Source organism: Hypanus sabinus, chromosome 14, assembly GCF_030144855.1.
Source record: "Hypanus sabinus isolate sHypSab1 chromosome 14, sHypSab1.hap1, whole genome shotgun sequence".
Classification (NCBI taxonomy): Eukaryota; Metazoa; Chordata; class Chondrichthyes; order Myliobatiformes; family Dasyatidae; genus Hypanus; species Hypanus sabinus.
In genome coordinates, this window is record NC_082719.1 from 93828992 (window position 1) to 93844435 (window position 15444).

Sequence of the window (15444 nt, forward strand, 5' to 3'; positions counted from 1 at the left end):
AAGAGTTAGGTAGAGCTCTTAAAGAGAGCGGAGTCGAGGGATATGGGGAGAAGGCAGGAACAGGATACTGATTGTGGACGATCAGCCATGATCACAGTGAATGGCGGTGCTTGCTCGAAGGTCCAAATAGCCTACTCCTGCACCTATTTCTATTGTCTATCTCAGAAACTGACGATCACCCGGGATTTTCATGCACAGCAGTCTCTAGATTTTGCAGAGAATGGTGTGAGAAACAAAAAAGGATGCAGTGAGAGGCAAGTCTGTGGACGAGCGATCAGAGGAGAATGGCCAGGCTAGATCAAGCTGACAGGGAGGTGACAGTAACTCAGATAACCATGTGGCATGCAGAAGAGCATCTCTGAAAGCATAATCTGTTGAACCTTGAAATGGATGGGCTACAGAGGACCACAAGCATACACTCAGCGGCCACTTTTTTTAGGTACAGGAGGCACCTCATAAAATGGCCACTGGGTGTGTAATTGCTACTGCCTCTCAAAGCAGCTGTGTCAACTTTAATCAGTGCAGTGGAACAGAATACTATAAGACATAGCCATTTGGTCCATCAAGCCTGCTCCATCATTCAATCATGGCTGATTTTTTTCATTCATTCATTCATCCATTTATTTATTTATTTATTGTTTGTTCATTGCTTATTTATTTATTTGTTTGTTTGTTTATTTATTATTTATTCATATGATGCTAGTGTATTTTATGCCTATGGCATCCAAAATTTCATTGTCAATCTAGGCATATATACAAAAGTTTAGTATTGAACATTATTACAGTCCCAAGAAATAAGAAATATCCATTATAACTCAATTTCCTTAATTCCTTTTAATATTGTCTAAAAATGCTTGTTCAGAATCTGGCTTTAAAGGGCAAACTTCCAGTATCAAATTGTATGAAGCTTTCTAACAATCTTGTTAGAATTAGCTTTAACCTCAAACCATCCTAACAATGGAACTCATTCTTCATTATTTATCCTTTTTTCAATTTTTACCCCAATTTTGGATAATTGATTCATAGCTAAACAAAGGGACGTCTTTAACTTTAACAGGTAATGTTTGTTGCCTGGATACGGCTTCTATAAATACCACTGTAGGAATGATGTTCACTTCATATAATGGCATATTCCACTGAGTGAAGCATGATTGGCTGGAACTTGTGACAAAAGTAATGTCACACTGGAATGACATACCAGTTTGATTCATTATCTCTCCATCTTCAATAATGGAATAACGTTTGCAAATTTCAGAACATTTTATGTGTAATTAGGAAATCATAACACACCTGTAACTCATTCTTTTAGTTCCTTTTATACTCCAGGATGGAAGCCACCAGGTCTTGGATATTCTCCATGATGTATTATTTTCAACAGGTTAATAATTGATTTAAACTTCCATAGAATGAAAATGGGTACAAAGTACTAATATAATCCGGTTTGCTTTGTACTTGCATGGTGATCATGAATTAATTTTTCCAGAATAGGCCCAATTTCCAACTTCTTACTCTTTCTAAAGTTCTAAATAAATTTATTATCAAAGTACATATATGTCACCACATGGAGATTCATTTTCTTGCAGGCTTACTCAATAAATCTATAGAATAATAACCATAGCAGAATCAATGAAAGAAAGCACTATTTTAGATGGGGAGAGAATTTAAAATGCAGAGATGCAAAGGGACTTAGGAGTCCTTGTGCAAGATACCCTCCAGGTTGAGTTGGTTGTGAAGAAGGGAGATGCAATTTTGGGTTCATTTCTAGAAGTATAGAATATAATGTGATGATAAACTCTTTAAGGCAACCGTGAGACCACACTTGGAGTATTTATTGTAAGCAGTTTTGGGCTTCTTATTTTAGAAAGGATATATTGATATTGGAGAGTGTTGAGAGAAGATTCTCAAGAATGATCCCAGGAATGAAAGGGTTACCGTATGAGGAACGTCTACTAGCTCTTGGGCTGTATTCGCTGGAGTTCAGGAGAATCAGGGGAGACCTCACAGAAACATTCCGAATGTTAAAAGGCCTGAACAGATTTGATATAGCAAAGTTATTTCCTGTGGTGGGGATTCTAGGACAAGACGTCATGACTTCAGGATTGAAGGACGTCCTTTTAGAACTGAGATTCGGAGAAATTACTTTAGTCAGAGGGTAGTAAATCTGTGGCATTTGTTACCACAATTATCTGTGGAGTCTAAGTCACTGCATATATTTAAGGCAGAGGTAGATAGGTTCTTGATTAGCCAGGGCATCAAAGGGTATGGGGTGAAAGCAGGGAAGTGGGGATGAATGGAAGAATTGGATCAGCCCATGATTGAATGGTGGAGCAGACTCAATGGGCTGAATGGCCTAGTTCTGCTCTTATATCTTATGGTCTTATATCATTGTATCACAGAAAGATACAGCACAGAAATAGGCTATTTGGCCCATCTACTCTATGCTGACCATTCAGCTACATTTTACACCAATCCGACATAAATCCCATTTGCTATTACCTATGCATTTTAATTAATTCTGTCCAGATTACACCACTCGCCTGCATACGAGGGGCAATGTACAATTGCCAGGTAATTTACCACACTGGCATGATTTTGGGATGTAGTATGAGGAAACTCATGTGGTCAGATGGAAGGCATCAAATTCCACCCAAATAGCACCTAAGGTCTGGACCTGGATCTCCCGCGCTGCTAGGCAGCAGTTCTATGAGCTGCATCCTACCACCTCCCGGTTAAATACAAGCTAAATGTGTTCTAATAAGTCTATTCTTTGGTAATAGTTGTTTTAAAAGCTTTTATCTTTTCATCATTTCAATCCCATTCAACTGATTTGAAATCTGCTTGACAAAATTTATGCTGATCATCTTACAAAGTTTTTTCAAATAAATTGTAAGTATATATTATTAATTAAATTCAGAGCAAGAAGGCAGCCAGTGAACTGCTGATTTTTTGGAGCGAAGGGAGTTTTTTTTAGTACTCAGGTTAAAGAGAGGTGAGACTGCACAGGCGCAAGACATCAGCCAGTAGAGCGCAAAAGGTTTTAAATGAAGGCAGCCATATCCAGCGGGCAGCGTCAGAGTGGGCAGCAGAGTGATAAGGCTTTGGCTCAACGAGCTTAGGCAGTAGTGGGACGAGACGAGGTAGGAAGTATGTGTGTGAGGCCAGTTTTCTGTGCTCGGTGTCAGATGTGGAGTGTCCTGGAGTCTCCCAGCCAGGTGTGTCGAGCTGCAGATCCTGAGGGACTGAGTTAGGGAACTGGAGATGCAGCTCGATGACCTTCGCACAGTCAGGGAGAGCGAGGAGGTGATAGAGGGGAGTTACAGGCAGGTGGTCACACTAGGGCCACGGGAGATGGACAAGTGGGTCACAGTCAGCAGGGGGAAGGGGAAGAGTCAGGTATTAGAGAGTACCCCTGTGGCTGTACCCATTGACAATAAGTACTCCTGTTGGGGCGGACAGCCAACTTGGGGGAAGCAGCAGTGGCCGTGCCTCTGGCACAAAGTCCGGCCCTGTGGCTCAGGAGGGTAGGGAAAGGAAGAGGAAGGTAGTAGTGATAGGGGACTCTATACTTAGGGAGTCAGACAGGCAATTCTGTGGACACAGGAAAGAAACTCGGATGGTAGTTTGCCTTCCAGGTGCCAGGGTCTGGGATGTTTCCAGTCGCGTCCAAGATATCCTGCAGTGGGAGAGAGAACAGCCAGAGGTCGTGGTACATATTGGTACCAACGACGTAGGTAGGAAAATTAGGTAGGAATGAGCTTCCAGTAGAAGTGGTAGAGGCAGGTTCAGTATTGTCATTTAAAGTAAAATTGGATAGGTATATGGACAGGAAAGGAATGGAGGGTTATGGGCCGAGTGCGGGCCAGTGGGACTAGGTGAGTGTAGGCATCGGCATGGACTAGAAGGGCTGAGATGGCCTGTTTCCCTGCTGTAATTGTTGTATGGTTATATAAAAGGGAAGAGGTCCTGAAAAAAGACTACAGGGAGTTAGGAAGGAAGTTGAGAAGCGGGACCGCAAAGGTAGTAATTTCGGGATTACTGCCCGTGCCACGTGACAGTGAGAATAGGAATAGAATGAGGTGGAGGATAAATGCATGGCCGAGGGATTGAAGCAGGGGGCAGGGATTCAGATTTCTGAATCATTGGGACCTCCTTTGGGGCAGGTGTGACCTGTACAAAAAGGATGGGTTGCACTTGAATTCCAGGGGGACAATATCCTGGCGGGGAGGTTTGCTCAGACTACTGGGGAGAGTTTAGACTAGAATTGTTGAGGGGTGGGAACTGAACTAAAGAGACTGGGGAAGGGGAGGTCACCTTACAAATAGAGAAAGCTTGTTGACAGTGCAAGAGGGAGGATAGGCAGGTGATAGAGAAGGGACGCGCTCAGACCATAGGCTTGAGATGTGTCTATTTTAACGCAAAGAGTGTTGTGAACAAAGCGGATGAGCTTAGAGCATGGATGATATGTTGTGGTGGCCATTACAGAGACTTGGATGGCTCAGGGACAGGAATGGTTACTTCAAGTGCCGGGTTTCAGATATTTCAGAAAGGACAGGAAGGGAGGCAAAGAAGTGGGGGCATGGTACTGTTGATCAGAGATAGTGTCACAGCTGCAGAAAAGGTGGACGTCATGGAGGGATTGTCTACGGAATCTCTGTGGGTGGAGGTTAGGAACAGGAAGGCGTCAATAACTTTACTGGGTGTTTTTTATAGGCCACCCAATAGTAGCAGATAGGGAAACAGATCCTGGAAAGGTGTAATAATAACAGAGTTGTCGTGATGGGAGATTTTAATTTCCCAAATATAGATTGGCATCTCCCTAGATCAAGGGGTTTAAATGGGGTGCAGTTTGTTAGATATGTTCAGGAAGGTTTCTTAATCCTACAAGAGGAGAGGCTGTACTTGATTTGGTATTGGGAAATTAACCCGGTCAGGTGTCAGACCTCAGTGGGAGAGCATTTTGGAGCTAGTGATCATAATTCTATCTTCTTTACAATAGCATTGGATAGAGATAGGAACAGACAAGTTAGAAAACCATTTAATTGGAGTCAGGGGAATTATGAGGCTATCAGGCAGGAAACTTGAAGCTCAAATTGGAAACAGATGTTCTCAGGGAAAAGTACGGAAGAAATGTGGCAGATATCCAGGGGATATTTGTGTAGAGCTCTGTATAGTTATGTTCCAATGAGACAGGGAAGTTATGTTAGGGTGCAGGAACAGTGGTGTACAAAGGCTGTAATAAATCTAGTCAAGAAGAAAGGAAAAGCTTACAAAAGGTTCAGAGAGCTAGGTAATGTTAGAGATCTAGAAGAGTATAAGGCTAATAGGAAGGTGCTTAAGAAAGAAATCAGAAGAGCCAGAAAGGGCCATGTGATGGCCTTGGTGGGCAGAATTAAGGAAAACCCCAAGGTATTCTACAGTTATGTGAAGAGCAAGAAGATAAGACAAGAAAGGATAGGACCTATCAAGTGTGACAGTGGGAAAAATGTGTATGGAACCAGAGGAAATAGCAGAGGTACTTAATGAATACTTTACTTCAGTATTCACTATGGAAAAGGATCCTGGTGATTGTAGTGATGACTTGCAGCAGACTGAAAAGCTTGAGCATGTAGATATTAAGAAAGAGGATGTGCTGGAGCTTTTGGAAGGCATCAAGTTGTATAAGTCACTGGGACTGGATGAGATATACCCCAGGCTACTGTGGGAGGCAAGGGAGGAGATTGCTGAGCCTCTGGCGTTGATCTTTGCATTGATCTTTGAGAGCTTCCAGAGGATTGATGGGTTGTGGATGTTGTTCCTTTATTCAAGAAAGGGAGTAGAGATAGCCCAGGAAATTATAGACGAGTGAGTCTTACCTCAGTGGTTGGCATGTTGATGGAGAAGACCCTGAGAGGCAGGATTTATGAACATTTGGAGAGCCATAATATGATTAGGAGTAGTCAGCATGGCTTTGTCAAGGGCAGGTCATGCCTTATGAACCTGATTGAATTTTTTGAGGGCATGACTAAACACATTGATGAAGGTAGAGCAGTAGATGTAGTGGATATGGATTTTAGTAAGGCATTTGATAAGGTACCCCGGGCAAGGCTTATTGAGAAAGTAAGGAGGCATGGGATCAAAGGGGACATTGCTTTGTGGATCCAGAACTGGCTTGCCCACAGAAGACAAAGAGTGGTTGTGGAGGGTCATTTTCTGCATGGAGGTCAGTCACCAGTGGGGTGCCTCAGGGATCTGTTCTGGGACCCTTACTCTGTGTGATTTTTATAAATGACCTGGATGTGAGGAAGTGGAGAGATGGGTTAGTAAGTTTGCTGATGACTCAAAGGTTGGGGGTGTTGTGGATAGTGTGGAGGGCTGTCAGAGGTTACAGTGGGACATTGACAGGATGCAAAACTGGGCTGAAAAGTGGCAGATGGAGTTCAACCCAGATAAGTGTGAAGTGGTTCATTTTGGTAGGTCAAATACGATGGCAGAATATAGTATTAATGGTAAGACTCTTGGCAGTGTGGAGGATCAGAGGGATCTTGGGGTCCGAGTCCATAGGACACTTAAAGCAGCTGCATAGGTTGACTCTGTGATTAATAAGGTGTACGGTGTATTGGCCTTCATCAATTGTGGAATTGAATTTAGCAGCTGAGAGGTAATGGTGCAGCGATATAGGATCCTGGTCAGACGCTACTTGTTCTCAGTTCTGGCCGCCTCACTACAGGAAGGATGTGGAAGCCATAGAAAGGGTGCAGAGGAGACTTACAAGGATGTTGCCTGGATTGGGGAGCATGCCGTATGAGAATAGGTTGAGTGAACTCAGCCTTTTCTCCTTGGAGCGACGGAGGATGAGAAGTGACCTGATAGAGGTGTACAAGATGATGAGAGGCATTGATCATGTGGATAGTCAGAGGCTTTTTTCCCAGGGCTGAAATGGTTGCCACAAGAGGTCACAGGGAAAAGGTGCTGGGGAATAGATACATGAGGAGATGTCAGGGGTAAGTTTTTTACTCAGAGAGTGGTGTGTGTGTGGAATGGGCTGCTGGCAATGGTGGTGGAGGAGGATATGATTGGGTCTTTTAAAAAGCTTTTAGATAACTACATGGAGCTTAGAAAACTAGAGGGCTATGGGTAAGCTTAGTAATTTCTAAGGTAGAGACATGTTCGGCACAACCTTGTGGGCCGAAGGGCCTGTATTGTGCTGTAGGTCTTCTATTTTCTATAGAAGAGCATGATGTATCTCTAATATTAGACCATAAGACCATAAGATAGAACATACAGGGTAAATGGTAGGGCATTGAGGAATGCAGAGGAACAGAGAGATCTAGGAATAACAGTGCATAGTTCCCTGAAGGTGGAGTCTCATGTAGATAGGGTGGTGAAGAAGGCTTTTGGAACGCTGGCCTTTATAAATCAAAGCATTGAGTACAGAAGTTGGGATGTAATGTTAAAATTGTACAAGGTATTGGTAAGGCCAAATTTATAATATTGTGTGCAGTTCTGGTCACCGAATTATAGGAAAGATATCAATAAATTAGAGAGAGTGCAGAGACGATTTACTAGGATGTTACCTAGGTTTCAGCACTTAAGTTACAGAGAAAGGTTGAACAAGTTAGGTCTCTATTCATTGAAGCGTAGAAGGTTGAGGGGGGATTTGATCGAGGTATTTAAAATTTTGAGAGGGATAGATAGAGTTGACGTGAATAGGCTGTTTCCATTGAGAGTAGGGGAGATTCAAATGAGAGGACATGATTTGAGAGTTAGGGGGCAGAAGTTTAAGGGAAACACGAGGGGGTATTTCTTTACTCAGAGAGTGATAGCTGTGTGGAATGAGCTTCCTGTAGAAGTAGTAGAGGCCAGTTCAGTTGTGTCATTTAAGGTAAAATTGGATAGGTATATGGACAGGAAAGGAGTGGAGGGTTATGGGCTGAGTGCGGGTAGGTGGGACTAGGTGAGATTAAGAGTTCGGCACGGACTAGGAGGGCCGAGTTGGCCTGTTTCCGTGCTGTGATTGTTATATGGTTAAGATATAGGAGCAGTATTAGGCCATTGGGCCCATTGAGTCTTCTCCGCCATTCCATCATAGCTGATTTATTATCCCTCTCAACCCCATTCTCCTGCCTTCTCCCTGTAACCTTTGACAGCCTTATTAATTAAGAATCTATCAATCTCTACTTTAAATAGATCCAATGTCTTAGCTTCCATAGCCCTCTGTGACAATAAATCCCTCAGTTTCACTGCACTCTGGCTAAATAAATTCTTCCTCATCTCTGTTCTAAATGGACATCCTTCTATTCTGTGGCTGTGCCCTCTGGTCCTAGATTCCCCCACTATAGGAACCATCCTCTCCACGTCCGTTCTATCCAGGCCTTTCGTGAACTCTTCTGGCTCCTCTCCAATGCCAGTACATCCTTTCTTAGATAAAGGGCCTAAAACTGCTCACAATACTGAATGTGACGTTGACTAATGCCTTATAAAAGCTCAGCGAAGTGGACATTCTGGCTGCATCTTGTCTGTGGATTTCATTGCCTTGGAAATACTGAATACTGATTAAGAAATGTTAATTCATGATAATAATATGATTCAGCTGAACTGACCATTGCTCCTTTATTTGTTCACCACAGTCATTTATCCATTTCTTGCTCAAATGCATCAGAAATAAATTGTGATTTCTATCTGGTCTCGTTAAGTGAGACGGTGAGGTGTATTCTATGCACTGCTGTAGATCATACTGAGCAAAACAATAGACATAACAACCAAACAGTTCATGCGGAATGAAATGCTTGCTTAATATTCTATTATTAGACCATAGGGCAAGGGAACAGAATTCAGATATTTGGCCCAATGAATCAGCCATCATGGCTGAATTACTATCTCAAACCCATTCTTCTTTCATTTTATTTTATTGAAATAAAATCAAATACTTCGAGCCACACTGCCCAACAATCCCCCAATTTAATCCTAGCCTAATTTTCCTGCTTTCTCCCATAACCTTTGATGTCCTTACAAAACAAGAAAGTATTTGAGAATAATTTCAGAAATTCTTAGAAATGTTAATAGACAGCTGCTTCTAAGGAGTTTGTCTATTCTCCCCATGACTGCATGGGTTTCCTCCCACAGTCCAAAGATGACCCATTTGATAGGTTAATTGGTCTTTGTAATTTGTCCCATGATTAGTCTTGGATTAATTCCCAGGAATTGCAGGGTGGTGTGGCTCAAAGTTGAGGTTGATAGGTTCTTGATTATCTCAATAAATAAATAGATAGTTACATACATAGATACATAGAGAGATAGATAATAAAGAGAGGCATACACAAAGTCAAGAAGTGGTACACCACTGGTTGAAATCAAACACAGAAGACAGTATTATTTTCTCAATCATTTTAATCCAAATTACAATAGTCAAAAAGGACTCATTTTTGGCTGCGTTTTTGTTTCAGACTGTGTTCTATATATTTAGAAGGCCCCTTCTGATCTTTGCTATTTATTTTTCAGTGCTCAACTACATGTGGAGGTGGATTCCGCACACGGACAGTGATATGCACCTTGACTAATAAGGAGCTTTGTGATATATCCAAAAGGCCAAATACTAAAGGCTTATGTGGTTTAAGGAGCTGTCCTGTCAATAAGAAAAATCTCCTTCCTCCATGGAAGCCTGAAGGCGGCAAGATTTTTCACAAAGTCTTCCCTAATAAACTGTGGCCCAAATATGGTCCAAATCACTCAGATGGTAAAGTTCAACCTAACCACAAACAGATGCTTTTCACAACCAAACAACCACTTCTCATCAACATCACTATGCAGCCACCCATTGACACGGATCCTGCAACCTCTGCATCTACCACGACAGGAAATCAGAAGAATTTGGAAAACAAGCTCAAGCCCAATGGAGAAAACAGCACTGTATTATACAATGAACACTATGATAATGACTCTAATCCCAGCCATCAGAATCTAACCAGGAAGGGTAATACTAACATTGGAAGGAGATTTCCTGAACCTGGAAAGATCACACATACAACTCAAACTGTGAATGCTACTCAAAACACCACAGATGAAACTTTTGTTATCTCTACAGATGGTCAAGTCACCATTGAAAAGATTACTTACCTGCCCTCCTTTACAGAAGATCCTAAGCTTTCTCTTGTAACAGATGGATCTGATGATACAATTGCAAAAACACCAACAGCCCCTGTGTATGGTGATAAGTCTACATTGTTCAGTACTACACAGGAATCACTTATGACCACAGTAACACCCAGTAGAGCAGAAGCAGTCAAGCCAAATGCAACAGCTCCTTCTTCAGGTTTTGATCATAGAAAAATAAATTTTTCAAAATTTAAAGTAGATCCTCAAATCAAAGCAACCATTAACCGACTTAAACTGAAACTACTGAAGATGCTGAATGCTAATCACTTCTCCAGTGCTACTGATAACCCGGCTCTTCCTGGCGAGGACAGGCTGCAGGTCACCTTTGAACTTACAACGTCTAATGTAGTTGGTACCACGCCTTCATCTTGGGTAAATCTCTCAAAACCATTTGGAAATACATTTCAGTTCTCCAAAGCAGAGTCAACCACTGCAGCACCCTTGAAGAATATTGTGCCTGCTACAATAGCGACTAATGTTACAATAGATAACGATGATTTTGAGAACCTAACTAGGACGGACATTGTTTTCTGGAAAGTTGGGAACTGGAGTGAGGTAGGTCTTCATATAAATAAATCAGCAGTTATAGTTTATGGATACACCAAGTTTTATTAATTTTGAAAGTCTTATGTATCTTCTGATTTATTTGTTTTTGGGATGGGCTCATCACTGGAGCATCCAGCATTACCATGTATCATTTATTACCCTTTGAATTTGCTGACAAGGGTCCAGATTAAGAACAAGAACAAGACAGGCTGTGACAAAGGCACCAGATTTTCTTCCTTGAATTATTTGAATGAACATTTTTAAGACCATAAGACATAGGGGCAGATTTAGGCCATCCACCCATCGATTCTGCTTCACCATTCCCTCACAGCTGATTTATTATCCCTCTCAACTCAATTCTCCTGCCTTTTCCCCATAGCTGTTGACACCCTGACTAATCAAGAACCTATCAACCTCCACTTTAAGTATACCCAGTGACTTGGCTTCCACGGCCCCCTGTGGCTATGAATTCCACCGATTCACCACTCTCTGGCTAACGAAGTTCCTCCTCATCTCTGTTCTAAAGGGATGTCCTTGTATTCTGAGGTTCCGCCCTCCGGCACTGGACTCTTCCACTGCTGGAAACCCCTCCATGTCCTATCTGAGCCTACCCATTTTACAACAATTAGCAATGATTTGCTCTCTCATCTCATTCACACCAGCTAGACAATGAGAGAAGGAAAATTCTGAAAACTTTGTGGCAACCATAAGCAGATCTCATTTGTCTCCTGGGCTGTGTGAAGGAGAACAGGATTCTTTCTGTGATAATTCAGACCAATGTGGATGCAAGCTACTCTTACCCCTGTAACATGGCTGGCTTCCTGTTTCCCGCAGCCCTCATCCTTGCCACTACCACCTCCAGACTTATTATCCAGTTTCCTCCCACATCCCACAGACACACAAATTAGGATTAGTGATTTGTGGGCATGCTGTGTTGGCACTGGAAGTGTAGCGACACTTGCGGACTGCTCAGCGCAATCCAGGCTGATTTGATTTGATGCAAATGACGTATTTAATGTACGACAAACAAGATGCCGGAAATCCAAATAACACACACAAAATGCTGGAGGAACTCAGCAGGCCGGGCAGCATCTATGGAAAAGAGTACAGTCGACGTTTCGGGCTGAGGAGTTTTGGCCCAAAATGTCGACTTTACTCGTTTCCATTGATGCTGCCTGGCTTGTTGAGTTCCTCCAGCATTTTACATGCATTGATCCAGATTTCAAGCATTTCTTGTCATAAGATTAAAACTGAAGTCTCTGGATCACTGATTCACAACTCTAACTTCACATCCAGAATTTGTCCATGATGTTCTTCCAACTATGACAAATAAATTTCTCTATAGTGTAATTTGTTAAAAGAAATTTGCATCATGAACAGCCTTTCCATTACTGTCTCCTAACTAGACAGTACAGACTAACAGTCAAAAGCTGTAACAGACTTTTCATTGCAGCAAAGAAACATTTCAATCTGACGAATTACATCTACTGTGAAATGTATCAGGCAGAATATTTTTGTAATACAAATGATAAACTGAATTGTAACATTAAATTCATCCCTGGATGTGTGGCTGTCAAGTCAGATTAACACTAAGCTGTCTTGGAAGTGAAATAAATATAAATCTGTCAAAGAGCACTGTAAGTGTAAATGAACCTAATCAGGCTGAATCCATGCTGGCTAAATATAATGATTTTAATACCATGTTAAATATATGAACATTTAGAATAAAAATAAAAAATAAAAATGTTAAATATATGTGATTAGTGAATTCTGGGAATGAGGATCACAGGGAGGATGATATTTTTATTCACTGTTGATCTGTAATTTATGTCAATAACTGTCTCCCTGCATTAGATAAGAAAGCAAGGAAGTTTCCATGAGCAAAGAGTGAGAATACCTTTCACTTCCTCCTTTATATTAAAGGGCTGTGGCTGAAGGCAGTTCTGGAAATGTCCCTACAGAAGCCACCATTAAACACATTGCCGATTGAGAGATGGGACGAGTTTGGCTGAAGTGCTCAACAGCCAAAGCAAAAGCTAATCAATCCCAAAGATAAATAGTTTGTTAGCTTTATTTATATATGCAATGGCCACTTTATTAAGTACATCTGTGCAGCTGCTTGTTAATGCAGTTACCTTATCAGCCAATTATGTGACAGCAACTCAGTGCCTAAAAGCGGGCTGGTTCAAACTGGCAGGATGGCAATAGTAACTCAAGTAACCACGTGTTACAACAGCAGGGTGCAGAAGAGCATCTCTGAATGCACAACACATCGAACCTTGAATTGGATGGGCCACAGCAACAGAAAAACATGAGCATACAGAAATACCTAATGTACCCAATAAAGTGGCAACTGAATGTACTTGCAACTAAATCTTCTGAGGGGTCACATTCTACTTTAAATAATGTTTGCGATCATTGTCACCTTTGTAGGCTTTGAAGGGAGTAAATTACAATTTTGGCTGGCAGGATGGAGATACATCTCTTCCAAAGGTGTAAGGTGTTCCTTTCCTCCACTAGCCTGCAGGTCATCTGTGGCTCCCCCACCCCACCCAATCAGGGTCATGTGAAGCCATGGCAGTAGGAGGTGGATGGTGTATGAGCAGCTGTTGCATATCACAAGTCCTAGTTATGTGACCTCTGACTCCAGGCAGACAATCTCTGAAGAGTATTGATAATGGCTTGGGTCATCTGTCATGTAAAGACACTGCCCAGAAGAAGGCAATGGCAAAACACTTGTGTAGAAAAGTTTGCCAAGAACGAGTATGGTCATGAGACCATGTTTGCCCATGTCATATGACATGGCACATAATGATGATGATGAAAATACAAGCAGGATATATACAGTGCGCATCATTCTACCCTTCGTGATGATCAACACAAATTATTTGGAGTCTACTAGTAGCATAAGGGAAAATTTAATGGGATACTATTGAGCAGCAAACATTTAAGAATTCTATACGGAGTGTCAAAAGAAGACCTGATTTTAAAGATACAGAGATCACAAGGATCAAGGATTAACCTTATTTGCCATTTGTATTAGGAATTTGCTGTGCTGTGTTGGCTCAACATGCAACAAAAACCAGCAACAATCAATAATTATAAATTTAAATATAAAGTTACAGTTAAACAAATATAAGGTATGGATAGGGAATAAAAGTGTGTATAAATACATAAGCACCAGCATGTATTTACAATGCATTATGAAAAGTGGTTTAAAGTGTTCACAGTGCTGTGTCTGGTGTAATAGATGGGGTGGCATTGAAACAGAATGGTTGGTCAGGTTGACTGCCTAGAGGAAGAAACTTCCAAGATGGGTTCCAGTTTTTGTTTTAATAGCACTTTTGCTCTTTCAGAAGGGAGCTTTTGGAAAAAGCAGGAGGTAGCGTTGTGGAACAATATTTCTGTACCATAGGGCAAAGCTGAAGTGCATATACCACAGAACCGTGTGTGTCTATCCTCAGATGGTCTGTAGTGGAATTGCTTGGTTATGTGAAATGCACCTTTAGGATGTGCCTGGTACACAGACGTAGAACATTGATTCCTGCTGCAACTGCTGATTAATTATGTAAGACCAATTTTTACTGTACGTTTATGGTACTTGAACTTTTAGCAAACTGCTGTGCCCATTTTCTGTTGCCATGGTTTTGCGTGCTTCACTTCTCTACTACTTTGTGTGCAGTGCTCTACCACGTGTGGAGTTGGGGCTGTCTGGAGGCAGGTGGAGTGTAGTACTAATGAAGAATCCGACTGTGAACAGACAAAGAAGCCAGTCCCTGCACGGAGATGCTTTGTACGTCCATGCGCTATGTGGAAAATAGGTAACTGGAGCAAGGTGAGCCAGGGGAACAAGGGTATTCTGTTAACATCTGCTCCCTCACCATCACCCACAACCTGACCCAGTTTGCCCCATTATCCAGAGGACATTGAAATCCATTTAAGCAATCATAGAGACACAGAGTACTACATCACAAAAACAGGCCCTTCATTCCATCTTGTTCATGCTGACCTGTTCTTTTGCCAAGTCCCATCTACCTGCACTCCAAATATCTGCCATCCATGTACCTATTTATCATCGAGCACCTTCTTTCCATCTCCCAAAAGTGAAACTTCCCAGTAGCTGAACATTCCCATTCCACCATGTTGGTCCATGGCCTCCTCTTGTGCCATGGTGAGGCCACCTTCAGGGTGGAGGAGCAACACCTTATATTTCATCTGGGTAACCTTCAACTCGAAGGCATGAATACCAATTTCTCCTTCCAGTAAAAAAAATTCCGTCCCCCTCCCCTCCCCTCATCTTTTTATTCTGGCATCTTCCCCCTTCCTTTCCAGTCCTGAAGAAGGGTCGTGGCCCGAACTACCAGCTATCTATTCACTTCTATCGATAATGCTTGATCTGCTGAGTTCCTCCAGCATTTTGTGTGCATTGCTTTGGATTTCCAGCACCTGCAGACTTTTTCGTGTTTACATATTTGTCTATTTATTTATTGTTATTTTGCATCTATCTTCCTATCTATCTATTTATTTTTTATGCATGATTTCTCTTCTTTTGCACATTGGTTGCTTGTCAGTCTTTGTTTCCGACTAGGTTTTCATAAATTCTATTGCATTTCTTTATTTTCCTATAAATGCATGCAAGATCGTTAATCTCAAGGTTGTAGATCATGACCATGTGCAGCTGCACAGTAACTGAAATGCTCCCTAGCTCATAGCCTTCATCTCTACACAGCTGGAATTTTCTTTTCTATGTTAATATATAATGATAAT

At 41.8% G+C, this 15444-nt stretch overlaps 1 protein-coding gene across 1 annotated transcript in view; it reads left to right on the forward strand.

Moving 5' to 3' along the window:
* The window catches only part of LOC132404996 (A disintegrin and metalloproteinase with thrombospondin motifs 12-like), a 626192-nt gene that overhangs the window by 512873 nt on the left and 97875 nt on the right, over window positions 1-15444 (forward strand). Inside the window, exons 19-20 of the mRNA XM_059989657.1 lie at window positions 9478-10686; window positions 14360-14512. Coding sequence (XP_059845640.1) covers window positions 9478-10686; window positions 14360-14512 — 1362 coding nt within the window. The remainder of the gene's footprint in view (window positions 1-9477; window positions 10687-14359; window positions 14513-15444) is intronic.